The sequence below is a fragment of the Pseudophryne corroboree genome, chromosome 6 (genome assembly GCF_028390025.1).
Source record: "Pseudophryne corroboree isolate aPseCor3 chromosome 6, aPseCor3.hap2, whole genome shotgun sequence".
Taxonomy (NCBI): Eukaryota; Metazoa; Chordata; class Amphibia; order Anura; family Myobatrachidae; genus Pseudophryne; species Pseudophryne corroboree.
In genome coordinates, this window is record NC_086449.1 from 218,224,794 (window position 1) to 218,252,593 (window position 27,800).

General features: G+C 46.1%; 1 protein-coding gene across 3 annotated transcripts in view; it reads right to left on the reverse strand.

Moving 5' to 3' along the window:
• Positions 1–27,800, reverse strand: part of MCTP2 (multiple C2 and transmembrane domain containing 2) — a 351,794-nt gene that overhangs the window by 213,456 nt on the left and 110,538 nt on the right. For 2 of the 3 annotated variants that reach the window (XM_063925724.1, XM_063925723.1), the window contains exon 3: positions 1,142–1,204. In XM_063925724.1, the coding sequence (XP_063781794.1) occupies positions 1,142–1,204 (63 nt within the window). Of the gene's footprint in view, positions 1–1,141; positions 1,205–17,937; positions 18,140–27,800 lie in introns of those variants that run through there. The other variant, XM_063925725.1, reaches the window with a different exon arrangement.

Here is a 27,800-nt window from a genome sequence, read left to right on the forward strand (position 1 = left end):
ATCTAACTCTCTCTGCACATGTTATATCTGCCCCCTCTGCAGTGTGCATGGTTTTGCCCAACTGCTAACAAATTTGCTGCTGCGATCAACTCCTCGCCATCTGGTACTATGGAGTCTTATTAAAAGTGGATAATGTATTATCCGACCTGTGCTCCCCTGCCCTGGTAGATATAGTGGGGTCCCTCTATGGCCACAGTGTCCACGCCAGCGTCGCCGTCCATCTCCTAAGACCGCGACCAGAACGCGATTTAATGGCGGGTCCCACCTGGGGGACCCTCTTACCTAAGAAGCAGCCACGCGATCCAGGAGAGCGTCTGCGGTGGTGTGCCTAGGAACTGGAGCGTCTCCGCCGCAAGTACCCGGGAACAGAGCCAGCGGTAGTATGCGACACCGCTGGGGAGGTGATGGAGCAACAGCACAGTATGTCACACTGACATATGAAGTGCTGCAGCTCTTGAAGTCTTCTAAATAGCTTTTTCAGGGCTGCCTGCGCAGCCCACCCTTTTAAGTGACCTGCTTATACAGGCACCAACTCTAAAACTGAGCTCACAGTGCCTGGAGGTGGGGTTATATAGAGGAGGCCCCGCAATGCATCCTGGGACAATCTAAAGCTTTAGTCTGTTGGTGCCTCTGGATCAAGATCCATCTCTACACCCCGATGTATTCCCTGTGGAACACAGTGTACCCCGCTGCAGAAATAAATATATTTTTGTAAAAAGGCGTTTCTATTGCTCAATCAGACCTTGCTTGATAGTTAATTCAAGTTGCTCATGTCCCAATGAAATGCACAAATCTTGTGACACAAGTGGTTAGACTGCAAATAGACAGAATCGGGAAAGTCCTTTTCATATTTGTTGTTAGGGCACAGCTAAAACCACAGATAATCTATATTTCCCATAATTCTCTCACCTTCATCTCACACCAGTTACGTTAACATTTGGAAAGTTACTTTCTTACAGCACAGTACAAATGTTTCCTTAATTTACTAGGATTATTTAAAAATAAATATTGAAAGTTAAAACACATTAAACAGTGCAGATTATAATAATATTGTGAGACACCTCTTTTCCTTACTACATCTGATAGTATGGGTACGTCAACCTATTTGTAAACGCAGAGACATGAATCCACAGATACTTACACCAAGCTCTTCTGAGTACTGTGAGGATATTGAAGAGTTCAGATCAATACTTTCCGTCCCATCCTGTAAAAGAACATTACAGAAAAATGAGAATGATGTAACACAAAAGAGAAATTGAAAATAAGATTTTACTCACCGGTAAATCTATTTCCGGTAGTCCGTAGTGGATGCTGGGAACTCCGTAAGGACCATGGGGAATAGCGGGCTCCGAAGGAGGCTGGGCACTCTAGAAAGATTTATGACTACCTGGTGTGCACTGGCTCCTCCCACTATGACCCTCCTCCAAGCCTCAGTTAGGACACTGTGCCCGGACGAGCGTACATAATAAGGAAGGATTTTGAATCCCGGGTAAGACTCATACCAGCCACACCAATCACACCGTACAACTCGTGATACTATATCCAGTTTGACAGTATGAAAACAACTGAGCCTCTCAACAGATGGCTCAACAATAACCCTTTAGTTAGCAATAACTATTTACAAGTATTGCAGACAATCCGCACTTGGGATGGGCGCCCAGCATCCACTACGGACTACGAGAAATAGATTTACCGGTGAGTAAAATCTTATTTTCTCTGACGTCCTAGTGGATGCTGGGAACTCCGTAAGGACCATGGGGATTATACCAAAGCTCCCAAACGGGCGGGAGAGTGCGGATGACTCTGCAGCACCGAATGAGAGAACTCAAGGTCCTCCTCAGCCAGGGTATCAAATTTGTAGAATTTTGCAAACGTGTTTGCCCCTGACCAAGTAACAGCTCGGCAAAGTTGTAAAGCCGAGACCCCTCGGGCAGCCGCCCAAGATGAGCCCACCTTCCCTTTGGAATGGGCTTTCACTGATTTAGGATGCGGCAGTCCAGCCGCAGAATGCTCCTGCTGAATCGTGTCACAGATCCAGCGAGCGATAGTCTGCTTAGAAGCAGGAGCACCCAGCCTGTTGGGTGCATACAGGATAAATAGCGAGTCAATTTTCCTGACTCTAGCCGTCCTGGAAACATCATTTTTCAAGGCCCTGACTACGTCCAGTAACTTGGAATCCTCCAAGTCCCTAGCAGCCGCAGGCACCACAATAGGTTGGTTCAAGTGAAAAACTGATACCACCTTAAAGAGAAACTGGGGACGAGTCCTCAATTCTGCCCTATCCATATGGAAAATCAGATAAGGACTTTTATATGACAAAGCCGCCAATTCTGATACACGCCTGGCCGAAACCAAGGCCAATAACATGACCACTTTCAACGTGAGATATTTTAGATCCACGGTTTTTAGTGGTTCAAACCAATGTGATTTTAAGAAACTCAACACCACGTTGAGATCCCAAGGTGCCACTGGAGGCACAACTGGGGGCTGAATATGCAGCACTCCTTTTACAATGTCTGAACTTCAGGTACTGAAGCTAATTTTTATTGGAAGAAAATCGACAGAGCCGAGATCTGTATCTTAATGGAGCCTAATTTTAGGCCCATAGACACTCCTGCTTGTAGGAAATGCAGAAATCGACGTAGTTGAAATTCCTCTGTTGGGGCCTTTTTGGCCTCACACCAAGCAACATGTTTCCGCCATATGCGGTGATAATGTTTTGCAGTAACATCTTTCCTGGCTTGAATCAGCGTAGGAATGACTTCCTCCGGAATGCCCTTTTCCTTTAGGATCCGGCGTTCAACCGCCATGCCATCAAAACGTAGCCGCGGTAAGTCTTGGAACAGACAGGGCCCCTGCTGCAGCAGGTCCTGTCTGAGCGGCAGAGGCCATGGGTCCTCTGATATATAGTTTCTTGAAGTTCTGGGTACCAGGCTCTTCTTGGCCAATCCGGAACCACGAGTATCGTTCTTACTCCTCGCCTTCTTATTATTCTCAGTACCTTTGGTATGAGAGGCAGAGGGGGGAACACATAAACCGACTGGTACACCCACGGTGTTACCAGAGCGTCCACAGCTATCGCCTGAAAGTCCCTTGACCTGGCGCAATATCTTTTATAGCTTTTTGTTGAGGCGGGACGCCTTCATGTCCACCTGTGGCCTTTCCTAATGGTGTACAATCCTTTGGAAGACTTCTGGATGAAGTCCCCACACTCTCGGGTGGAAGTCGTGTCTGCTGAGAAGATCTGCTTCCCAGTTGTCCACTCCGGGAATGAACACTGCTGACAGTGCTAACACATGATTTTCCGCCCATCGGAGAATCCTTGTGGCTTCTGCCATCGCCATCCTGCTTCTTGTGCCGCCCTGTTGGTTTACATGGGCGACTGCCGTGATGTTGCCTGATTGGATCAGGACCGGCTGGTTTTGAAGCAGAGGCCTTGCCTGACTCAGGGCATTGTAAATGGCCCTCTGTTCCAGAATATTTATGTAGGGAAGTCACCTGACTTGACCAAAGTCCCTGGAAGGTTCTTCCCTGTGTGACTGCCCCCCAGCCTCAAAGGCTGGCATCCATGGTCACTAGGACCTAGTCCTGTATGTCGAACCTGGGGCCCTCTTGAAGATGGGCACTCTGCAGCCACTACAGTAGAGATACCCTGGTCCTTGGAGACAGGGTTATCAGCCTAATGCATCTGAAGATGCGACCCGGACCACTTGTCTAACAGGTCCCCCTGAAAAGTTCTTGCATGGAACCTGCCGAATGGGATTGCTTCGTAGGAAGCTATCATTTTTCCCAGGACTCGTGTGCAATGATGCACCGATAACTGTTTTGGCTTCAGGAGGTCTCTGACTAGAGATGACAGCTCCTTGGCTTTCTCCTCCTGGAGAAACACTTATTTCTGGTCTGTGTCCAGAACCATCCCCAGGAACAGTAGACGTGTCGTAGGAACCAGCTGTGACTCTGGACTGTTTAGAATCCAACCGTGCTGTTGTAGCACTTTCCAAAATAGTGCTACCCCGACTAGCAACTGCTCCTTGGACCTCGCCCTTATAAGGAGATTGTCCAAGTACGGGATAATTAAAAACTCCCCTTTTCGAAGGAGTATCCTCATTCCGGCCATTACCATGGTAACACCCTCAGTGCCATGTACAGTCCAAACGGCAGAGTCTGGACTTGGTAATGGTAATCCTGTACCACAATCTGAGGTACTCCTGGCGAGGATAGTAAATAGGGACATGCAGGTAAGCATCCTTGATGTCCCGGGATACCATGTAATCCCCCTCGTCCAGGCTTGCAATAACCGCCCTGAGCGATTCCATCTTGAACTTGAATTTTTTTTTGTATGTGTTCAAGGATTTTAAATATAAAAAAGGGTCACACCGAACCATGCGGTTTCGGTACCCCAAAACCGTGTGGAATAGTAACCCCGTCCTTGTTGGAGTAGGGGCACCTTAAGTATTACCTGCTGGGAATACAGCTTATTAATTGCCTCTAGCACAGCCTCCCTGCCTGAGGGAGTTGTCGGCAAGGCATATTTGAGGAAACGGCGGGGGGAAGACATATCGAATTCCAGCTTGTACCCCTGAAATACTACTTGAATGAAACAGGGATCCACCTGTGAGCGAGCCCACTGATCGCTGAAATTTTTTAAACGACGGCCCCCTACCGTACCTGGCTACACCTGTGGAGCCCCCGCGTCATGCTGTGGACTCAGAGGAAGCGAGAGAAGAATTATGATTCTGGGAACAGGCTGACTGGTGCAGCTTTTTCCCTCTTCCCTTGTCTCTGTACAGAAAGGAAGCGCCTTTGACCCGCTTGCTTTTCTGAAGCCGAAAGGACTGTACCTGATAATACAGTGCTTTCTTAGTCTGTGAGGAAAATTGAGGTAAAAATATTTCTTCCCAGCTGTTGCTGCGGATACGAGGTCCCAGAGACCATCCCCAAATAATTCCTCACCCTTATAAGGCAGAATCTCTATGCGCCTTTTAAGGGCAGCATCACCTGTCCAGTGACAAGTCTCTAATACCCTCCTGACAGAATGGACATTACATTCATTTTGGATACCAGCCGGCAAAATATCCCTCTGTGCATCCCTCATATATAAGACGACGTCTTTAATATGTTCTCATGTTAGCAAACTAGTATGTTTGACAGGGTCACCGACCACGCTGCAGCAGCACGCTCTGCAGGTTTCAGTCTAGTACCCGAGTGTGTAAATACAGACTTCAGGATAGCCTCCTGCTTTTTATCAACAGGTACCTTCAAAGTGGCCGTTCCTAAAACGGCAGTGCCAAACCTATTTTGACAACCGTGTGAGCGCCTTATCCACCCTAGGGGATATCTCCCAGCGTAACTTATCCTCTGGCGGGAAAAGGTACGCCATCAGTAACTTTTTAGAAATTACCAGTTTCTTATCAGGGGGAACCCACGCTTTTCACACACTTCATTCATTCATCTGATGGGGGAACAAAACACTGCCTGCTTTTTCTCCCCAAACATAAAAACCCATTTTTAGAGGTTAATGTCAGAAATGTGTAACACATTTTTTTGCCGGGATCAAGTCACGGATGTTCCTAGTGGATTGTGTATATGTCTCAACCTTGTCGACACTGGAGTCAGACTCCGTGTCGACATATGTGTCTGCCATCTGAATGAGCGGGCGTTTTTGAGCCCCTGATGGCCTTTGAGACGCCTGGGCAGGCACGGGCTGAGAAGCCGGCTGTCCCACAGCTGTTACGTCATCCACCCTGTTATGTAAGGAGTTGACACTGTCGGTTAATACATTTTACCTAACCATCCACTCTGGTGTCGGCCCCACAGGGGGCGACATCACATTTATCGGCATCTGCTCCGTCACTATATAAGCCTCCTCCTCAAACATGTCGACACAGCTGTACCGACACACCGCACACACACAGGGAATGCTCTGACTGAGGACAGGACCCACAAAGCCCTTTGGGGAGACAGAGAGAGAGTATGCCAACACACACCAGAGCGCTATATAATGTGGGGATTAACACTATAACTGAGTGAATTTTCCCCCATAGCTGCTTGTATATACAATATTGCGCCTAAATTTAGTGCCCCTCCTCTCTTTTTAACCCTTTGAGCCTGAAAACTACAGGGGAGAGCCTGGGGAGCTTTCTTCCAGTTGCACTGTGAAGAGAAAATGGCGCCAGTGTGTCTGAGGGAGATAGCTCCGCCCCTTTTCCGCGGCCTATTCTCCCGCTTTTTTCTGGATTCTGGCAGGGGTATTTACCACATATATAGCCTCTGGGGCTATATATTGTGGTATTTTTGCCAGCCAAGGTGTTTTTATTGCTGCTCAGGGCGCCCCCCCCAAGCGCCCTGCACCCTCAGTGACCGGAGTGTGAAGTGTGCATGAGGAGCAATGGCGCACAGCTGCAGTGCTGTGCGCTACCTTGGTGAAGACTGATGTCTTCTGCCGCCGATTTTCCGGACCTCTTCTTGCTTCTGGCTCTGTAAGGGGGACGGCGGCGTGGCTCCGGGACCGAACACCAAGGACTGGGCCTGCGGTCGATCCCTCTGGAGCTAATGGTGTCCAGTAGCCTAAGAAGCCCAATCCGGCTGCAAGCAGGCGAGTTCGCTTCTTCTCCCCTTAGTCCCTCGCTGCAGTGAGCCTGTTGCCAGCAGGTCTCACTGAAAATAAAAAACCTAATTCTATACTTTCTTTCTAGAGGCTCAGGAGAGCCCCTAGTGTGCATCCAACCTCGGCCGGGCACAAGATCTAACTGAGGCTTGGAGGAGGGTCATAGTGGGAGGAGCCAGTGCACACCAGGTAGTCATAAATCTTTCTAGAGTGCCCAGCCTCCTTCGGAGCCCGCTATTCCCCATGGTCCTTACGGAGTTCCCAGCATCCACTAGGACGTCAGAGAAATAACAATTACCATTATAAACAAGCACAATATTTGCAGATTTGAAGTTATAGGGCCGAATTCAATTAGCCGCAAAAGAAAAAAATAATTTACATCGAATGGCGAAGTGTGCCTATTCGGTTGTCCACGAAAACGGCTTTGCTGTAATTTTACCGCAAGTTTAAATTCACCAACTCCGAGCAAGAGATTGGGAAAATTCCTATTTTAAATTTCAAATGTTGGGATTTGGTTCAGAAACCCTGGAACACCCCCCTAAATGACTAATTAGGCACTTCGAAGTTTTGAATTATTTTTGATTGGCCAATAAGGACATGTCATTTTTGGGATAAAAAGTGCAAAATGATGGATATTGGCGTAAAAGTATAGGATAGGTATATTTGGGCGCATTAGGGGAGAGTGTTTTTAGACTTGCAGGTGGGAGTAATCAATCTGTTTTCACTTCTTTTTTTTCTTCTTTTTTTTTTAGTCTCCTAAAATGATACAGCTACATACTTATACCCATTTTTATGTACCCCAGATTTAATAAGAGCTTTCTGTCATTTTTTTTAATGCATATAACAGCCATTTGACCAAATTTAAGTACCAGAAATATTTTTATTATAACCAATAATAAACTTCTATGCCAGAGGTTCCCAAACGCGGTCCTCAAGGCACCCCAACAGTCCAGGTGTTAAAAGTATCCATGCATTGCCACAGGTGACTCGATTTAACCATCTGTGCTGAGCCATGGATATACCTAAATACTGGACTGTTGGGGTGCCTTGAGGACCATGTTTGGGAATCTCTGGGGCAGATGTATTAACCTGGAGAAGGAATAAGGAAGTGATAAATTAGTGATATGTGCAAGGTGATAAAGGCACCAGCCAATCAGCTACAATATGTAAATTAACAGTTAGGATCTGATTGGTTGCTGCCTTTATCACCTTGCACATATCACTGGTTTATCACTACCTTATGCCTTCTCCAGGTTAATACATCTGCCCGACTGTTCTATGCTGTTATCCGATGTTAGTTTACCTTTTTTTTGGGGGGGGGGGGGGGGGGAGGAGACAGGCACATTTATACATTTTTCACTTTCTGCACCAAATTTTAAAGTAGCCCAGTTTTTGCGATTTAGCAATTTAATACGCAAGTCGTGTGAACATGCATGAGGTATTTTCGTGGCAAAAAGGAAATTAGGTTTGGAACAATACTTATATCTGAGGTGGATACCGCCAACTAGTGTGAAAAACTAAAACATCTGAAACTGTGGTAGTCTTTTCTAAGAGGTGGATTGTAAACCCTGTACTGGATATTACCAGATCAGAAGATTAGCTGTAGACGGCATAGCAGAACAAATCTGACAAAGCAAAAAAGGAGCTGGGTGCCGCAGCTGCTGTGGATGGTAAGGTAACATTTACTGCACTATAAAAACCCCATTTGTAGGAACTATATTAAGTAACAGAACTGCACGGGTGGTGGGGTCATGCTCTGATTTTCCCACTTGAGAAGTGACAATACTACACTGCATTTATATTTTAAACATTTTGCATTGAACAGAGCAGGGAAAAGGTCATATTTAAAAAGCCAAAAGGTCAGAATGAAGGTGGCTATTTTATATACTGAAATAAAATGAAGCTGCTGAACTACTGTCATGTATTAAGATTTGTTTCGCAATCTGTCTTTTAAACTTGTCCTAGCGCTCGTTCACATTCTTCCCTTACCATGCATTGTAAACCTAAATGTCCCCACTCCTCAGCTAATAGCTTTCATCAGCAGCATAACGCAGCCGAAACAAGATACAAAGCCCATTCACAACTGAACACGCTTGGGGGCATTATTATGTGTACCTAGGCAGTGGCACACAGAGGCTCCATGTAGGTAAAAGGAAGCAGCTCCGCAGTCTTTTACAGAGGCATTTGATTCATTAAGCTACACAAAATGGCAAGTATGCCTCCAAGTTCAACCCCTGACCTACAGAGCTGACAATCTGTACCAAATTTACACTTCTAATGTGGATTTCAGGCTCTCAGAAAAAGGTGTCAATCCTGTATTTTATCATACATAAATAGTGCACTACTATTTCTCTTACATCCTAGAGGATACTGGGGTTCCATTTAGTACCATGGGGTATAGACGGGTCCACTAGGAGCCACGGGCACTTTAAGAATTTGATAGTGTGGGCTGGCTCTTCCCTCTATGCCCCTCCTACCAGATTCATTTTAGAAAATGTGCCCGGAGGAACCGGTCACGCTTATGGAAGCTCCTGAAGAATTTACTGCATTTATTTTCGGTTTGTTATGGGGGGGGCAACCTCTTGAAGGGTTAATGGTCCCGTTCCCCGCTGACAGGACACTGAGCTCCTGAGGGAACTATTCGCAAGCCCCACCACGGCGAGTGTACATTCCCGCAGCACGCCGCCACCCCTAACAGAGCAAGAAGAAAGAGTGGCGAGTACTAAGCCGGCGTCCCAAATAGCGGGTCGCCGGCCATTATGGCAGCATGAGGGTACGGAGACACACAGCTTCTACCCGGGGTGGAATGAGTCTCCAGACACAGTATACAGCTGCGTCTCAGTACACTGTGCACAGTACCCACACTGGCAAAAACAGCCTTAAAACGGTTCTCTCCATTTTAAGCACCAGATTACCTCAACCAGTAAAAAAAAAGTGGGAAGACCGCGCACCATTGAAGGGGCGGGGCCTTCACTATGAGCAGATCCAGCAGCTTACCAGCGCCATTTTCCCTCTGCAGTGGACACAGACGCTTACTGACAGGGACGCGCAGCTCCTCCGCAGAGACTCCAGATTACCTCAGCGGTACCAGGAAGTCATAGCAGGGGGGGGAATGATTATTAGTGTACTAAGGGCCTAATTCTGAGTTGATCGCAGCAGCAAATTTGTTAGCAGTTAGGCAAAATCATGTGCACCGCAGGAGGGGCAGATATAACATGTGCAGAGAGAGTTAGATTTGGGTGGGGTGTATTCAAACTGAAATTTCAATTGCAGTGTAAAAATAAAGCAGACAGTATTTACCCTGCACAGAAACAAAATGACCAACCCAAATCTAACTCTCTCTGCAAATGTTATCTCTACCCCCCCTGCAGTGCACATAGTTTTGCTCAATTGCTAACAAACTTGCTGCTGCGATCAGCTCATAATTACCCCCTAAAGTCCCTTATCAGGGTACTTAGTCTGCGACCCGGCTAAGCTTGGCATTAGCTATAAGGGCACTGTGGGGGCTGGCTGGATTTGGAGGGGAGGGATGCTACTCTATCACAGGGAATAGAGACTTTTATAGAGGCTATCAGAGATATTCTGCAAATTCCTGATAAGGTGTCAGAGGCAGAGCCGGATTAAGGGGGGGGGTCTCTGGGGGTAAGTAACCCCAGGCCCCCCTGCCTGCAAGGGCCCCCCGCGCCACAAGCCGCCACAGATCGGATCTCTATTAAGGATCCGATCCACAGGGCTGCGCTCACCACTGACAGCAGCCTGCTGTCAGCGGCGAGCGCAGCCCTGTGGATCGGATGCTGTCAGCGGCGAGCGCAGACCTGTGGATCGAATGCTGTCAGCGGCGAGCGCAGACCTGTGGATCGGATCCTTAATAGAGATCCGATCTGTGGCGCGGTGCTCACAGACGCCGGCGCTGCAGGGCTTTGCTGGGCTGCTTGTGGAGCAGCAGCTCAGTGCCGGCTGCTCAGGGATAATGACGGCGTCTCACGCCCTGCGGTGCTACCAGCGAGTGGTGGGCTGGGTGCCGGTACTCACCCTGGTAGTGTGCTGGTCTTAGTTTGTGCTGGTCCTGGTTTGTGTTATGTGTGTGCAGAAGCCATGATGTGTGTAGGTTATATGTGTAACATGTATCTCTATCTATATACACAGTATATATATATATATATATATATATATATACACACATGCACACAGTATATATATATATATACACACACAGTATATATATATATATATATATATATATATATATATATATATATATTCATGACGCTGTGAGACCCTGACAAACTTATTCTTGAGTGCTGTTTATTACCCTGTCTGTATAAATATATATATATATATATATATATATATATATATATATATATTAATATTATGTTAGGGCACCCCTGCCTTAAATACCCCGGGCCCCTCAATGCCCTAATCCAGCTCTGGTCAGAGGAGTGTGAGGAATCTTATTTTAATGTAAAAAAGAAGTCCTCAGTCACTTTTCCTGCGTCAAAGGAATTGAATACCTTGTTTGACGAACCGTGGGTTAATCCTGATAAGAAATTTCAAATCCCTAAAAAGGTTGCTCTCATCTTTTCCTTTTCCTCTAGAGGATAGGAAAAAATGGGAAAATCCACCAATAGTCGACGCAGTAGTCTCTAGGCTGTCACGTAAAATTGTATTGCCTGTACCTGGTGTAGCCTCCCTAAAAGATACGGCTGATCGTAAAATTGATACTACACTCAAATCATTATACACAGCTGCTGGGGTGGCCCAAACACCCACTATTGCATGTGCGTGGATCACAAAAGCCATTGCTAAATGGTCAGGTAACCTAATTGAGGGGTTACTTGTCTAGGGGGGGGATGTTGTTTTACTCCTGCAACATATACAGCACTCTGCAAACTTTATGGTGGAAGCCATAAAAGAGATTGGCTTGCTTAATGCACGCACCACCGCTGTGGCAGTGTCAGCACGCAGGGGCTTGTGGCTACGTCAGTGGACTGCTGATGCGGACTCCAGGAAAGGTGTGGAAGGGCTGCTTGTTTGAAGACGAACTAGACAAATGGATCTCCAAAGCTACGGTGGTTACACGTATCTTCCTTCCGCAGTTCCCCCAGCCAGGAAAGTTTACTCCGCGGCAAATTTACAGTCCTTTCGGACAGCCAAGTTTAAGAGTAAATCCAGAGGTGCTTCTACATCTTCCAGAGGTGTAAGAGGTAAACCACGCAAACCAGCAACTGCAGGTGCTCAGGAACAGAGCTCAGGCTCTTCTTCCTCAAAGCCTTCAGCATGACGGTGGACCGTGATGCCTGGAGGGCTGTCAGGTGGAAGCCCAACTAAAATTCTTCAGTCACATCTGGTCAAGTTCATGCCGGGATCCCCGGGTCATAGATCTTATTTCCCTGGGCTACCAGCTTCACAAGAGGAAAGTATAACTTTACAGCAGGCCATACAAAAACTGGTATAGACTCAAGTCATTGTTCCAGTTCCACCTCATCTGAACAACAAGGGGTACTATTCCAACTTGTTTGTAGTACCGAAACCGAATGGTTCGGTACAACCAATTCTGAACCTCAAGTCCTTGAATACGTTTTTAAGAGAGTTCAAGTTCAAGATGGAGTCTCAGAGCGGTGATCTCAGGTCTGGAGGAAGGGGAATTCCTTGTGTCTCTGGATATCAAGGATGTGTACCTTCACATTCCGATCTGGCTGCCTCATAAAGCTTATCTACCGTTTGAACCGCAGTACTGTCACTACCAGTTCCAGACCCTGCCATTTGGTCTCTCCACGGCACAGAGGGTATTCACCAAAGTGATCGCAGAGATGATGTTTCTCTTTCGCAAGCAGGGAGTGAACATAATTCCGTACCCGGACGATCTTCTGATAAAGGCGCCGTCCAGGGAGAGGTTGCTGGACAGCATTGGCCTCTCAACCAAACTTCTCCAGGATCACGGGTGGATTCTGAACCTTACGAAATCTCACCTAGAGCCAACACGGAGGCTCCCATTCCTGGGAATGACACTGGACACGGAGTCGCAGAAAGTGTTCCTTCCGTTGGAAAAGCCATTGGTAATCCAGTCGATGGTTCGGGATGTCCTGAAGCCAACCAGGATATCGGTGCATCTATGCATTCGCCTTCTGGGGAAAATTATGGCCTCTTACGAGGTGCTTCAATACGGAAGGTTTCACGCAAGACCCTTCCAGCTCGATCTGTTGGACAAATGGTCCAGATCGCATCTTCACATGCACCAGAGGATCCGTCTTTCGCCAAAAGTCAGGATCTCCCTTCTGTGGTGGCTATAGATTTCTCACCTCGTCGAGGGTCGGAGGTTCGGAATTCAGGACTGGATCCTGTGAACCACGGACGCAAGCCTCAGAGGTTGGGGAGCAGTCACCCAGGGGGTGCAGTTTCAAGGAAGATGGTCAAGTCAGGAAGTCACCCTTCCAATCAACATTCTGGAACTTAGGGCCACATACAGCGCCCTTCTGCAGGCCTCTTATCTTCTTCACGATCGGGCCATTCAGGTCCAGGCGGACAATGTGACGGCAGTGACGTACATAAACCGACAGGGCGGAACGAAAAGCAGAGCAGCAATGTCAGAGGTGTCAAAAATTATCCTGTGTGCAGAAAAAAACGCTGTGGCGTTGTCAGCGGTCTTCATTCCGGGAGTAGACAACTGGGAAGCAGACTTCCTCAGCAGAAACGACCTGCACACGGGGGAGTGGGGCCTTCACCCTGAAGTGTTCAGGTGCTTGACACGTCGGTGGAGATATCCACATATCGACATGATGGCCTCTGGTCTCAACAAGAAGCTAAAGCGGTATTGTTCCAGGTCGAGAGACCCACAGGCAGTGGCGGTAGACGCTCTGACGACTCTATCAGATGGTGTACGTGTTTCCTCCACTTCCTCTGATCCCAAGAATTCTCAAAAGAATAAAAAGGGAAAAGGTTCAAGCAATACTCATTGCTCCGGACTGGCCAAGAAGGGCCTAGTATGCGGACCTTCTGGAGATGCTCCTCGAAGATCCGTGGCCTCTACCTCTTCGCGAGGATCTTCTGCAACAGGGCCCATTCGTCTATCAGGACTTACCGCAGCTACGTTTTACGGCATGGAAGTTGAACGGCTGATTTTAGCCAGAAGAGGGATCACTAACAAAGTTATCCCGACTATGGGGGTAATTCTGAGTTGATCGCAGCAGGAACTTTGTTAGCAGTTGGGCAAAACCATTTGCACTGCAGGGGAGGCAGATATAACATGTGCAGAGAGAGCTAGATTTGGGTGGGTTATTTTGTTTCTGTGCAGGGAAAATACTGGCTGCTTTATTTTCACACTGCAATTTAGATTGCAGATTGAACACACCACACCCAAATCTAACTCTCTCTGCACATGTTATATCTGTCCTCCATGCAGTGTACATGGTTTTGCCCAACTGCTAACAAAGTTCCTGCTGCGATCAACTCAGAATTACCCCCTATGATCCAAGCCAGGAAGGGGGTAACATCTCTTGGTGTGAGCGCAGAAAATATTCTGCTGTGGAATTTCACCTGGAACATTTCCTGCTTTTTCTGCAGGCAGGTGTGGATGTTGGCCTACGTCTGGGCTCCATAAAAGTCCAGATTTCGGCCTTGTCCATTTTCTTTCAAAAACAATTGGCTTCTCTCCCTGAGGTCCAGACGTTTTTAAAAGGTGTTCTGCGCATCCAACCTCCCTTTGTGCCTCCCATGGCACCTTGGGATCTCAATTTGGTGCTGCCGTTCCTCCAATAGGACTGGTTTGTACCGTTACAGGAGGCTGACGTTAAGTACCTTATGTGGAAGACTGTCACATTGTTGGCCTTGGTTTCAGCAAGATGTGTGTTGGAGCTAGGGCCGTTGTCTCACAAGAGTCCCTACTTAATTTTTCATGACGACAGAGCTGAACTCAGAACTCATCACCAATTTCTTCCTAAGGTGGTGTCCGTGTTTCACATCAACCAACCTATTGTGGTTCCGGCTGTTACGGACACCTCTGCTACTTCAAAGTCTTTGGATGTTGTGAGTGCTTTGAAGTTGTATGTAAAGAGAACAGCTAGTCACAGGAAATCTGACTCGCTGTTCGTTCTATATGATCCCAATAAAATTGGGTATCCTGCTTCAAATCAGACAATTGCACGCTGGATCAGGTTCCCTCTACTAGGTCGGTGGGTTCTTCCTGGGCTGCTGCCCGTGGTGTCTCGGCTTTACAGCTCTGCCGAGCAGCTACCTGGTCAGGTTCAAACACGTTTGCTAAATTCTACAAGTTCGATACTTTGGCCTCTGAGGACCTTCAGTTTGGTCAATCAGTTCTACAGGAACCTCAGCACTCTCCCACACGGTTTGGGAGCTTTGGTACATCCTCATGGTAGTAAATGGAACCCCAGTATCCTCTACAGGACTACGAGAAAAGGATTTACCAGTAGGTAATTAAAATCCTATTTTATCATAAGACTTCTGATTGCTGTGAATCAGGCTGTTGTAATGAGGAGGTATACACCATGACAGATGCAAAATATCAAAATACTGTACCCCGAGGGAGCAGAAACTTTTCTGTCTGAAGTTATGGAAAGTGTTATGGGACACTTCCTTCTAGACTAATAAGTGACCGTAGAGATGAGGCTGCAAAATGGTCAGATACATAATAACATGAGATTCACTTTCCTGCACGTATCTTAATAAGCCCCATACAGACTTCTATCACACTGTTCTCACTGCTCACCTCTGCTATCGCTGTATGCTGCTGTGTGAATGGCAGCTGTGCAGGGCAGGAGGGAGAATCTGCTGCCTGCAAGGGAGACCGAGAGAAGCTCCTGCTTCTCCCATTTTGATGCTCTATGGTGCGGCTAAAATGCTGTTCGAGGTAACCGAACACCCATCCTGAGATAGGTTTGAATGCAAGCAACAAACAGCCAGGCTTTTTACTGCTTGATAAATGTAGTAATTTTGCCATACCCCTAGAGGATTATGAAAATAGCATTAAATTACTGTAAGTGGGTTAATGACAGATAAATCTCTTCTCTCTCCAACATCAACCTTTGATAAATAATACTGAAATACAATAACCATTTTGTATTTGGGCTTTGTTTGTTTTTTTCAAAATTCAGGGCACAAAACTGTATAGTAAAAATAAAGTGCATCCAGTGTTCATGCTATGGGGCAGATGTATTAAGCCTGGAGAAGGCATAAAGAAGTGATTAGCGCAAGGTGATAACGCACCAGCCAATCAGCTCCTAACTGTAATTTTTCAAATCTGTAATGATTGGCTGGTGCGTTATCACCTTGCGCTTATCACTGCTTTATCACTTCTCCAGGTTAATACATCTGCCCCATAGCGTGAACATGTGCACAATATCCACCTGTTTTGTAAGGTACAATGAATTGTACCTAGCTGCTCTACCAACACGGCTGCATACACTGAGAAAGGCACATTTAGTAAATAATGTAATTTTGCCTTGTTAAATAGCTCTTATTGCCGTTTCATAGACTAATACGCTGTCTAGATGATTCCAGTATCACTATACCGCCAGGTTCAGACTCTCGTATTACACGCTAATGTAAAAATCTTTGTAAAGAGGGCAGGGAAGAGATCTACTATACTAGGGGGAGCAAAAGATTCCTATCTGGCTGCGCTTCCACAATAGGGTAAAATTACGAATGCCATCTGAAAATGGCATTAGGTGGTGGTAGCTATTGGAGAGAAAAACCTCTGAAAACGAAGCTTTTCAGAGCTTGTTAAATAACCCTATACAGAAATATGGTGTGATGGCTTAAGAAACTTTAGTGAACACTTAAGAAATCAGGGATATCTTCAGCATTATATTACTAGTAATATATTAAAAAACTAACTTTATTATACCATAATCTTGCAAAAAATATGTTTTTGCAGGATAGATGATGTAACACTGTTTAATAAATAGGCAACTTTGTCTGAAATTCATCCCATACTATATGGGCTCATGAGCACATTGTGCCTTGTCTATACAGTGCATTACACTCTGCTCTGCATGGGAGCAAGCATGTGCATGTTCGATCAGTGTACTGTCAAGTAATAATGGGAAAGCAGACAACAGTCACACAAACTGGCAACCACAGACGACAAAGGTTAAGGTCACAGGTGGTCATTATTTCAGTCCAATGGATTTTAATGTACAAGTCCCATCTGCATACCCTCCAACATTTTACATATAAAAATCGGTACAAATTAGGAAAAGGCGCGTGGTCAGGGGTAAAGGGGGCGTGGTCACGCCCCTTTTCCTATACTTTCAATGGAAGTTTGTAGAGCTAAAAATCAGTACAAACCATAAAAAAAAGGTACTGTACCTGCCAAAAAGGTACAGTTGGAGGGTATGCATCTGGTGCACTCTGCTTATTAAGGAGTACAGGTGTGATGATGGGCTATATAATGGAACATGTTTGGTGTATCTCCATTGTGGAATAGATGCCCCTGTACTCCATTAGGATAACAAAGCAGTGTTCTACTGTATTACAGCACTGGTGTATTTTATAAAGAGGAGAGCAATTCCCTAAAGACAGTAAACACAGTAAAGCACAGGGCTTTTTTTTGTTTGTTTTTGTAATTCCCTCCAAGGAAACAGGCCTGGGTGTGGAAAATGGATTTCAAACTACAAGATGCTAAAATGTCTTGCTTATTTAGATAAAGTTTCATTTGATGCTCTACACACATCTTAATGGCGAATTCTCCAAGACACAACAGCTGGGACAGTTCCGATACTGCAAGTGCTCACAGTCAGCGAGCAAAACAGTAAACTGATCCGCCGAGTGATTCTGGCAGCAGAGCCTGCTGGCAGTCAGAGCCTGTCAGGGATTTCTGAGGGAAATAGTCTGCCAACGTCATTTTAACTCCAAACCTTCCAGAGCCCCAAACCCCAGCATGTGAACAGATACTGACCCAAATCAGTCAAACCTTCCAGAGCCGCAAACCCCAGCATGCAGGATACGAACAGATACTGGCCCAGATTAGTCAAACCTTCTAGAGACCCAAACCACGGAATGCAGCATGTCAACAGATACTGGCCTGGAACAGTCAAGCCTTCCAGAACCCCAAACCCCAGCATACAGCATGTGAACACATACTGGCTCGGATCAGTCAAAGCTTCCAGAGGTCCAAACCCCAGCATGTGAACAGATACTGGCCCAGATCAGTCAACCCTTCCAGCCAAACTCCAGCATGCAGCTGGTGAACGGATACTGACCCAGATCAGTCGGCCCTCCCAGAGCCCCAAACCCCACCATGCAGTCCGTCTCCCTAGACTTCGGTCAGTAACGCAATTTAGTGGCGGGTCCCGCCTGGGGGACCCTCTTACCTCCTCCCCGTAGCAGCCACGTGAACCAGGAGAGCATCTGCGACCGTGTGCCTAAAGCCGTAGCGTCTCCACCGTAAATACCCGGGAACTGAGCCGCGAGAGTATGCAACGCCGCTTGGGAGGTGATGGAGCTGAAGTGTCAAAATGACATACAGCGCTGACAGCCAAGTTTTAAAAAAAAATTCTGTCAGAAAAAGCTTTTCAGGGCTGCCCAGTGTAGCCCTCCTGCTGCTACAGGCACCAACTCGAAACTGAGATCACAGTGCCTGGAGGCGGGGTTACAGAGGAGGCCCCAATGCACCCTGGGACAGCCTAAAGCTTTATCCTGTTGGTCCCTCTGGAACAAGATCCACTCTACACCCCAATGTTTTCCTGTGGAACACTGTACCTCCTTGCAGAAATTTAAATGAAATTATATATATATATATATATATATATATATATATATATATATTTTTTTTTTTTTTATTTTTTTTTACAGGTGAACTACACTTCCCAGCAATCCTGTCCCAGCATGATGGCACTCATTGAACCATAAGTGTCTGCATGCACAGACATCAATTGCCCGTCTGCTCCTCTACTCCATCTGTAAAAATATATATATATATATATATATATATATATATATATATATATTATATATATAAAAAAAATTAAAAAAACCAGGACATGGACACGGAGTAATGTATTATTTTATTAAATAAACAATACCCCCACACAAATCTTACCAATTTATGACGCACAAAAAAAAAAAAAAAAAAACTAAGTGATAACGTCCTCTTGCTCCATGCAGCATCCATGAATATTGGCGGGGAAAAAAACAAAAGCACGCTGCTAATGCTCCTCAGAAAGCTCAATTGCAAATGAGAGGTCACATGGGCCTGGGGATAAAAATATTCAAGGGCCTATTGTGAAAAATGGGGGAGGTGTGATCGTGCTGTGTGGATGTGGCCAGAGCCATGTGGGTGCGTACACCCCTACAATACCAGCTCCAATGTCTCACTAAATATATAAAACAATGCATAATTTTGTGAGAAAAATAAAAATAAGGAGATTTATGGTAGACTTACCATAGGTAAATCTCTTTCTGAGAGGTACACTGGGTTCCACAAGAAATACATCGGGGTGTGGAGTTGGCTCCTGATCCAGAGGCACCAACAGACTAAAGCTTTGACTGTTCCCAGGATGCACTGCATGGCCTCCTCTATAACCCCGCCTTAGTACACTGGAGCTCAGTTTCGTTAACCAGTCCAATGCAGTAGCAGGTAAAAAAGAAGGCAGATGTTAGTCGCATAGAACCACATTCTCACGACAGGAGTAGGGACCAGCGGCTAATGCCATACAAACCCAAAGAAGCTAAGTGCGTCAGGGTAGGCGCCCTGTGGAACCCAGTGTACCTTGCAGAAAGATTTAACTATGGTAAGTCTACCATAAATCTAATTTTCTGCAGCGGGGTACACTGTGTTACACAGGGAATACATCGGGCATGTCCTAAAGCAGTGCACAAGAACCCGGCGTCCAAAGGAAGCATCCTGGGAAGCGGAAGTATCAAAGGCATAAAACCTAATGAACATGTTCACTTAGGATAGGACCACGTAGCCGCCTTGCACAATTGTTCAATGGATGGACCTCGGCGGGCCGCCCAAGAAGGTCCAACAGACAGAGTAGAAAGGCTTTGATAGCAGCAGGAGCTGGGAGACCAGCCTGCGCATAAGCTTGCGCAATCACCATTCTAATACACCTGGCCATGGTTTGCTTATTCGCAGGCCAGCCACGTTTGTGAAAACCAAAAAGCACAAAAAGGGTATCGGACCTCCTGAGAGAGGCAGTCCTCTCCACATAAATACGGATAGCCCGTACCACATCCAAAGACCGCTCTTTGGAGAACAAACCAGAAGAGATAAAAGCCGGAACCACAATCTCTTGGTTAAGGTGAAAAGAAGACACCACCTTATTCAAATAAACAGGGCGAGTTTGAAGAACTGCCCGGTCACGGTGAAAAATCAGAAAAAGCGGACGACGGGACGAAGCTGCTAAGTTCGACACCCTCCTAGCAGAGGCAACAGCCAGCAGAAACACGACCTTAAGCGTAAGATACTTAAGGTCCACAGACTCAAGAGGTTCAAATGGAGACTCTTGTAGGGCATTCAAGACAACAGACAGATCCCATGGAGCCACAGGAGAGACATAGAGAAGCTGAATCCGTAAAATGCCTTGAGTGAAAGTATGAACGTCAGGAATAGACGCAATCTTCATCTGAAACCACACCGACAAGGCAGAGATATGAACCTTGAGGGAGGCCAGACGCAGGCCCAAGTCCAGGCCTTGTTGCAGAAAAGCCAAAAGTCTGGAAGTTCTGAAATTGTATGCGTCGTAATTCTTAGCAGCATACCAGGTGAAGTAAGAATTCCAGACCCTGTAATAAATCAGTGCAGAAGCTAATTTGCGGCCCTTCAGCATAGTTTGGATAACCGCCTCGGAGAATCCTTTGGCCCTCAGGAGTGAAGCTTCAAGAGTCACGGCATCAAAGCCAGTCTAGCTAGGTCCGGGTAGACACAGGGGCCCTGAACGAGGAGGTCTGGGCTTTGCAGGAAGGTGAAGGGGACGCTCGATCGATAGACCCTGCAGGTCTGAAAACCAATGCCGTCTGGGCCACGCTGGAGCGACTAGAAGTAGTATTACTCCTTCTTGCTTGAACTTCCATAGTACCCTGGGCAGGAGTGACACTGGAGGGAACACGTATGGCAGCTGAAAGCTCCATGGAATTTCCAGTGCATCCACGAACGCTGCTTGAGGATCCCTTGTCCTTGATCCGAAGACCGGAACGTTGCGATTGTGTCGAGACGCCATCTGGTCTACATCTGGTAGGCCCCACTTGTCCACTAGGAGTTGAAAGACTCCACTCTCCGGCATGTACGTCCTGATGACTGTGGAAATCCGCTTCCCAGTTGAGGACTCTGGGAATGAACACTGCCGACATTGCTGGCAGACGGCATTCCACCCAACTAAGGATTTTTGACACTTCAATTATTGCCATGCGGCTTCGAGTGCCGCCTTGATGATTTATGTATGCCACCGTGGTGTTGTTCAATTGTACTTGAACAGGCCTGTTCTGTATCAGAGGCAGGGCAAGAGTCGAAGCATTGAACACCGCCCGCAATTCCAGAATGTTTATCGGGAGGAGAGATTCCTCCTTGGGCCACAGACCCTGGAGTGAGTGTTGCTCCAGCACAACACACCAACCCCTCAGACTGGGGTCCATAGTCAGTAGGAACTAGCTGGAGAACAATAAGGGACGACCCCTGCTCAACTGTTGGTCCTGTAGCCACCAGCTCAGTGACAGACGAACTTCCGGAGTCAAGGAGATCATATGAGTCCTGATCCGATGAGGCAGACCATCCCACTTGGAAAGGATTAACCTTTGAAGAGGGCGGGAATGAAATTGAGTGTACTCTACCATGTTGAAAGACGACACCATGAGGCCTTGTACTTGCATCGCCAAGTTTATCAACACTCTTGGGCGAGAGAGGAAGTATCTGATCCTGTCCTGAAGTTTCAGGACTTTCTCAGGAGATAGAAACAATCTTTGGCTGTGTGTGTCCAACAGTGCCCCCAGGTGCACCATGCTCCAAGCAGAGAGCAGTGAGGACTTTTTCCAGTTGATGAGCCACCCGTGGGCTTGTAGGAATTGGACCATCATGTCCAGATGACTGAGGAGGACATTTGGGAGTTCGCCAGGATTAGCAAATCGTACAGATATGGCAGGATCCGGATTCCCTGATGGCAGAGAAGGGCAGTCATCATGGCCATGACCTTGGTGAAGATCCGAGGGGCTGTGGCCAATCCAAATGGCAGAGCCCGGAATTGATAATGTAGGTTGCCAATAGCAAAACGCAGATATTGCTGATGCGATATGGCAATAGGTATATCAGGTTCCATGGCCAGTACAACAGAGCGCAGAGTTTCCATACGGAATTTGGACACCCTCACAAATTTGTTCAATAATTTGAGGTTGAGTATAGACTGAAAGGACCCATTGGGTTTCGGGACTAGAAACAGGGTAGAATAGTAGCCCCTGCCTCTCTGGGACAGAGGTACGTACACAACCAGGTGTAGGGCTTGCGCTTTCAACGGATCCGAAGGAATAACCGTCGTGCAGAACTGGCGAGGGGGACATCCCTTGAAGAGACTGCATACCCGTGAGCGACAACTTCCCACACCCAGGCGTCCGATGTGGACTTTAACCAAGCCTGGGTGAACTGCAGAAGTCGGCCTCCCTCCCTTGGATCCCCCAGGGGGAGGCCCCGACCGTCATGCAGCAGGCTTGTATTGTTTGGAAGCAGGCTGACGGGCAGCCCTGGATTGTTTAGGTTCGGGCTTAGTGGTTTTGGAAGTACGAGCCTGTCTCTGGTATGCCTGACTCTTTGCTTTCCCTGGAGGTCGAAAGGAATGAAAAGTGGAACTCTTAGCCTTCGGTGCAGAAGGATTAGTACTTGGGAGACACGCAGTCTTAGCAGTCACCAAGTCAGTCACAATCTTGTTCAGATCTTCCCCAACTAGATGTCTCCCTTAAAAGGGAGCACCTCCAAGGTCTTTTTGGAGTCCAGGTCCACCTTCCAGGACATCAAACACAGAATTTTGGGAGACAGTATAGACGTAGTAGACGCCTTGGCTGCCATTACACCTGCCTCAGAGGACGCCTCCTGAATATAGTGGGAGTTGGTGGTAATATGAGACAGATATTGTCTGGCAGTGTCAGAAATATCCTGAGGTAGCTCTTCCTCTAATGCCTGAACCCATGCTTCAATTCCTTTTGCGGCCCAGGAGGCTACTATAGTGGGTCTATGTACAGCACCGGTAAGGGACTAAATAGACTTCAGGCATCCCTCCACACGCTTATCTGTCCGTTCCTTCAGTGAGGTGACAGCGGTGACAGGCAGAGTAGATGACACCACAAGACGGGCGACATGAGAGTCCACCGGCTGTAGATTATCTCACTTGTTACTCAACTCCGCAGGGGTAGGATAATAAGCTAGCATCTTCTTAGACAGGGAGAATATCTTTCCTGGAGAAGACCAGGATTCCTGACGTTAGTCGATTAAATGGTCAGAATGTGGTAAGTCTATTTTAGAAACCTTTTGATGTTTGAACTTGTCAGATTTCTTAGACGCCATAGTGGGATCTACCTCATCATCAATTTGTACAATCAGCTTAATAGCCTCCACTAGGTCAGGAACATCAACCCGAGTTGTAGGTTCCTCGTTAGAAGCAACTGTATCAGTGTCTGATGGATCAGTATATTCCCCATCCTCATCAGAATTATCTGAAATAATAGTGGATTGTGAGGAGGAAGTGGCCCGCTTAGATGACCCTTTGACCCCAGAGGGATGTGGGGTAGATTTTTGTCTAACCAAAGATTGATTTAATTGTTGTACCTTGGTAGACAGAGTGTCCGCACAGGATGGATTAACTACAGGAATAATATGTGGCTGTTATGGCACAGGAGGTCCCAAAGGGGCGTAAGACGCGTCACAAGCGCATTCAGCATACTTGAGAATGCTACCCAAGGTGGCTCCTGAATGGCTACAGGGGCTGTGGGCTGACTGGGAGCTGTATGGCACCCAGTACACAAACCATCAGTTTAAACTTCCACCTCAGGTAAATTCTTGGTACAAGCACTGCATGATGCAAAAGCATCCGTGGATTTCCCGCCCTGTGTGGCAGACATTATAGTGAATGTAGCCGTAGAGCGTAACAGTACAATATAGCCAGACAAATACAATACCTGCAAATAACCCCCTAATTTATGTGACAGTAAATACAGGACACAGAGAATTAAAGCGGTATTAGGTGACTGAAATACACAGTGAAACACACTAAACAGTATATACTGTGTAACTGTGTAGCACTATATATGAGACCCTGATGCACCTAGCCCCTCAAAGTACAGAATACAGTGAGAGCAATAGGTGCGATACACGAGGAGAGAAATCCACACTACAGCTACAGGCACACCCAGTCACAGTTACAATGCAGAAATTATTTCAGACAAACAATAAAACTGCACTGGACTAGTAAAACTACATATACATATATATATATATATATATATATATATATATATATATATATATATATATATATATACACACACACACACACACACACACACACACACATACATACATACACATATATGTAGACATATGTATATCCACACACACATATATATATATATATATATATATATATATATATATATATATATATAGCAAAGACAAACGGGCGGCTCTCCACAGGACTTCAGAAATCACCAAAGCAGCAGACAGCTTAGTATATCAACGTTTCAGGCACTCTTTATTAGCACCTTTCGTCAGGTCAGAAGTACACTTGTTGTGAACTAACACTGTCTAAAATGACATGTAGAATACTTAACCGACTGTAAATGTACAGCGCTGAGTAAACAGGTAGATTTACAGAGGAGACATTGCCCTGCAGTCCTGGAGATCAGCAGCAGCTACTTGTGAAAAGATGGCACCCAAATCTCTGTCAGAGAGTGAGGGAGAGTAAGGAGCAGCTCCAGGGCGGGAACACCAGCAGTAGATGGCGCCCGAGCTGGGGGTGGGTCTAAAGGTCAAGTGCCTTATCCCCTATGCTGGTCCTCACCACCGGGTACTGTGGAGCCTTGTGAAAAAGGATTTTTGTGAAATCCTACCTGTGCTCCCTGCCCTGGTGGATATAGTGGGGTCCCTGCTCTAACACTGTGTCAACGCCAGCATCGCGGTCCATCTCCTAAGATCACAACCGGAACGCGATTTCGGCGGGTCCCACCTAGGGTACCCTCTTACCACCTTCCAAGAAGCAGCCATGTAATCTTGGAGAGCGGCAGCGGCATGTGCCTGAAAACCGGAGTGCCTCCGCCACAAGTACCTGGGAACTCGGCCAGCGGGTGTTTGCGCCGCTGCTGGGAAGGTGTTGGAGCCGCAGCACATTATGTCACTAGGACATAAAAGTGCTGCAGCCCTTGAAGAAACTTCTAACAAAAGCTCTTTTCAGGGCTGCCTAGCGCAGCCCACCCTGTTAAGTGACCTGCTCTGCAAGCACCAACTTACAAACTGGTTAACGAAACTGAGCTCCAGTGTCCGGAGGCAGGGTTATAGAGGAGGCCATGCAATGCATCCTGGGAACAGTCAAAGCTTTAGCCTCTGGATCAAGATCCAACTCTACACCCCGATGTATTCCCTGTGGAACAGAGAATACCCCGCTGCAGAAATAATCTTAATAGTTATGATATATGGCCGACCACGTGGCCAGCTGGTGGCTAGTGATTATCATGCTGCCATAATGATGGGTCTATTATTATATGGAGGCCTGGAGCTGGAGCTCTATCCACCCCATTGTTATTCTGGCCCTGACTAGGGAGATTCTCCATAGGAATGAATGGGGATGCGCTGATTGGTCAGTTTGCGGCAGCTCTGACTAGTAAGTTTGTCCACATTCATCCTTATGGAAGTGTGTCCCGGACCCCGAGTGACCTCTCACTCGCAATGGGGCATTTTTCTGTTATTTTTGCCAAGACTCGAGGATGCTACAAAGAACAAAGAGGATATGATCCTCAATTTTTTGTAAGCATTCATTTGTAAATGAGGATTTATTTAATAAAATACTACAGTACTTGATGTCTGTATCCTGTTTTATTGTTTTCTTATTTTTTATTTTTTCCCACAGGTGGTTTGACAAATCCAATCATTCTGGGGCAGGCTTGCTGGTTGTCCACTTGTAAAAAAACATTATTATTATTATTATTATTATTATTATTATTTAACTATTTAATTTTACTATTAACTCTGCACTCAACGCCTTGGGGAGTGGAGAAGAGCCCTGTACTGAAAGTCCAGGTCTGTTTGCCCTTATTGAGGAGGTCCCCACTTCCTTAGTGACTCCAGACCTGGGCTGACCAATTTGGGGTTTGCATCTGTAATGGCATGGGCACCCCATGATGTGTGTCCACCTGCTACATCGCCAGCTGCCTTGGCTGGTTCTACTAAGTAGCTGGTTTTTGGAAATAGTGGGGACCCCGTGCTGTTTTTTTCCACACTATTTTCCACTACTTACCTTTACTAAACCTTGTACTACAACAAAGCCTGCACAGAACCACAAATCATAGTGATTTATACAGTCGTTTACTACTGTAGGCCACATAATGATAGAGTATTGTATCGTAAACAGGTAATATGACGCCTCTTTAGACAGAATATACAGTATACAATGGACATTGTCATTGAACTTCTGCTAACGGTCAAATCTTCTGGTTACTAACTACTGGATTTTTGTCAGCAATCAGCAGATGTCCAGCGGATTGCAATAGAAAGCAAAACGGATTCTTAATAAATTTACCCCCTAGTGTGCTTTTGTTACAAGCAAGTTGGAACTCAGCAGCTCAGCACAGAACTGAAACAAACAGCTTATCTAGCAGCAGAATTTTATTTCAACTTCTGGATGAGATGAATGGAATTTCACTCACCCAAACTCATGTATACCTGAGCTATTATGCAACTATACTGTTTACAGACTTCTGCAGGTGGCTTGCAGCACAATTTATCCCCCATCATATCAGCACATGGGAAGAGCAAGGTCTCCTGCCTAACAAATAATTCTCACTCACTTTAGGGTAAGATTTCATAATCAGTACAGTAGGGTTTTGCTTTATTGAATAAGCATCTTCCTTTCCCAATAATAGTACTTTATTAGACGCTGGGATCCTTGCCACTCTCTCCATTCAAAAGTATCTTGCGCCTCATATATCCATAACGTTTGTCAGACATTGCTCAGATCTCTCTCTCTGTAGCAGGAGAGGTCTGATGCATGGTGACTAACCGAAAGCCTAAGGCTGAATATACAGCTGGCGTATGAACTATAGTTTTTCCATGCATCTTGAACATACAGCATCCAACTCTCTCGGGAGACTCTCGAATTTCGGAGAGCTCCCCTGCACTCCTGCGAGAGTAAGTCAACGGCATTGAGCAGTGAGCTCGCAAAGATGCATTTCACAACACCATGTCACTCCCCGACAAACACCCACAATCCGCCCGCCTCGATTTCCGCAATTGCGAAAATTTCTAAAGCGCTAGTAAAAAAAAAGAAGTGTATTATAAATATGTGTTCGATATATTACCAAAAAACAAACAAAAACAACACTTATAGCACTTTGATGAGAATTACGGATATCATGGCACAACTGGATTTTTTAAACAATATACTGTATCAAGGGGGAAGACCCTCACAAAAGTACAGCCGCCATTCACTCAATAATTAGGAAGAGAAGGGGTTATAGCAACTTATTAAAACCCCTCTAAAAGATTTAAAATGCAAAAATACGTGTTGAGATGTTCTGGTAGGAATACAGTTTAAGGGTTTAGCAGACAGGAATGGCCAGCTTATTACTGCTATAGAAATGAGTGCAGCAATGTTGACATTACAAGACTAGTATGGGAGGTAATGTAAAAGCAATGCTATCTTCCTTCAGATATTAAGGACTAGGGGGGTTATTCAGGTTTCTTAGCAAACCAAAAAAGTACTCTACTGGCCAAAACCATGTTGCCCTGCAGGTGGGGCGTTTTTTTTTACATTTTGATTATTTTAATAGAGTTACAAAATAAATGTAAAAACAAACATAACTGTAATGAGAGCAGTGAACCACAAACAAACTGCATACTGTAAATTCATAAGCTTCTTGTATAATGAAAAAAATAGTTGGTTCCAGAAAGGATAAATGATCTAATGGATAGACAGTTTATAAAAAGGCTAAAAGAGATATTTAATAGACCCCACCTCTAAGTTCAGACTGTGCCTCATTTGGTCTT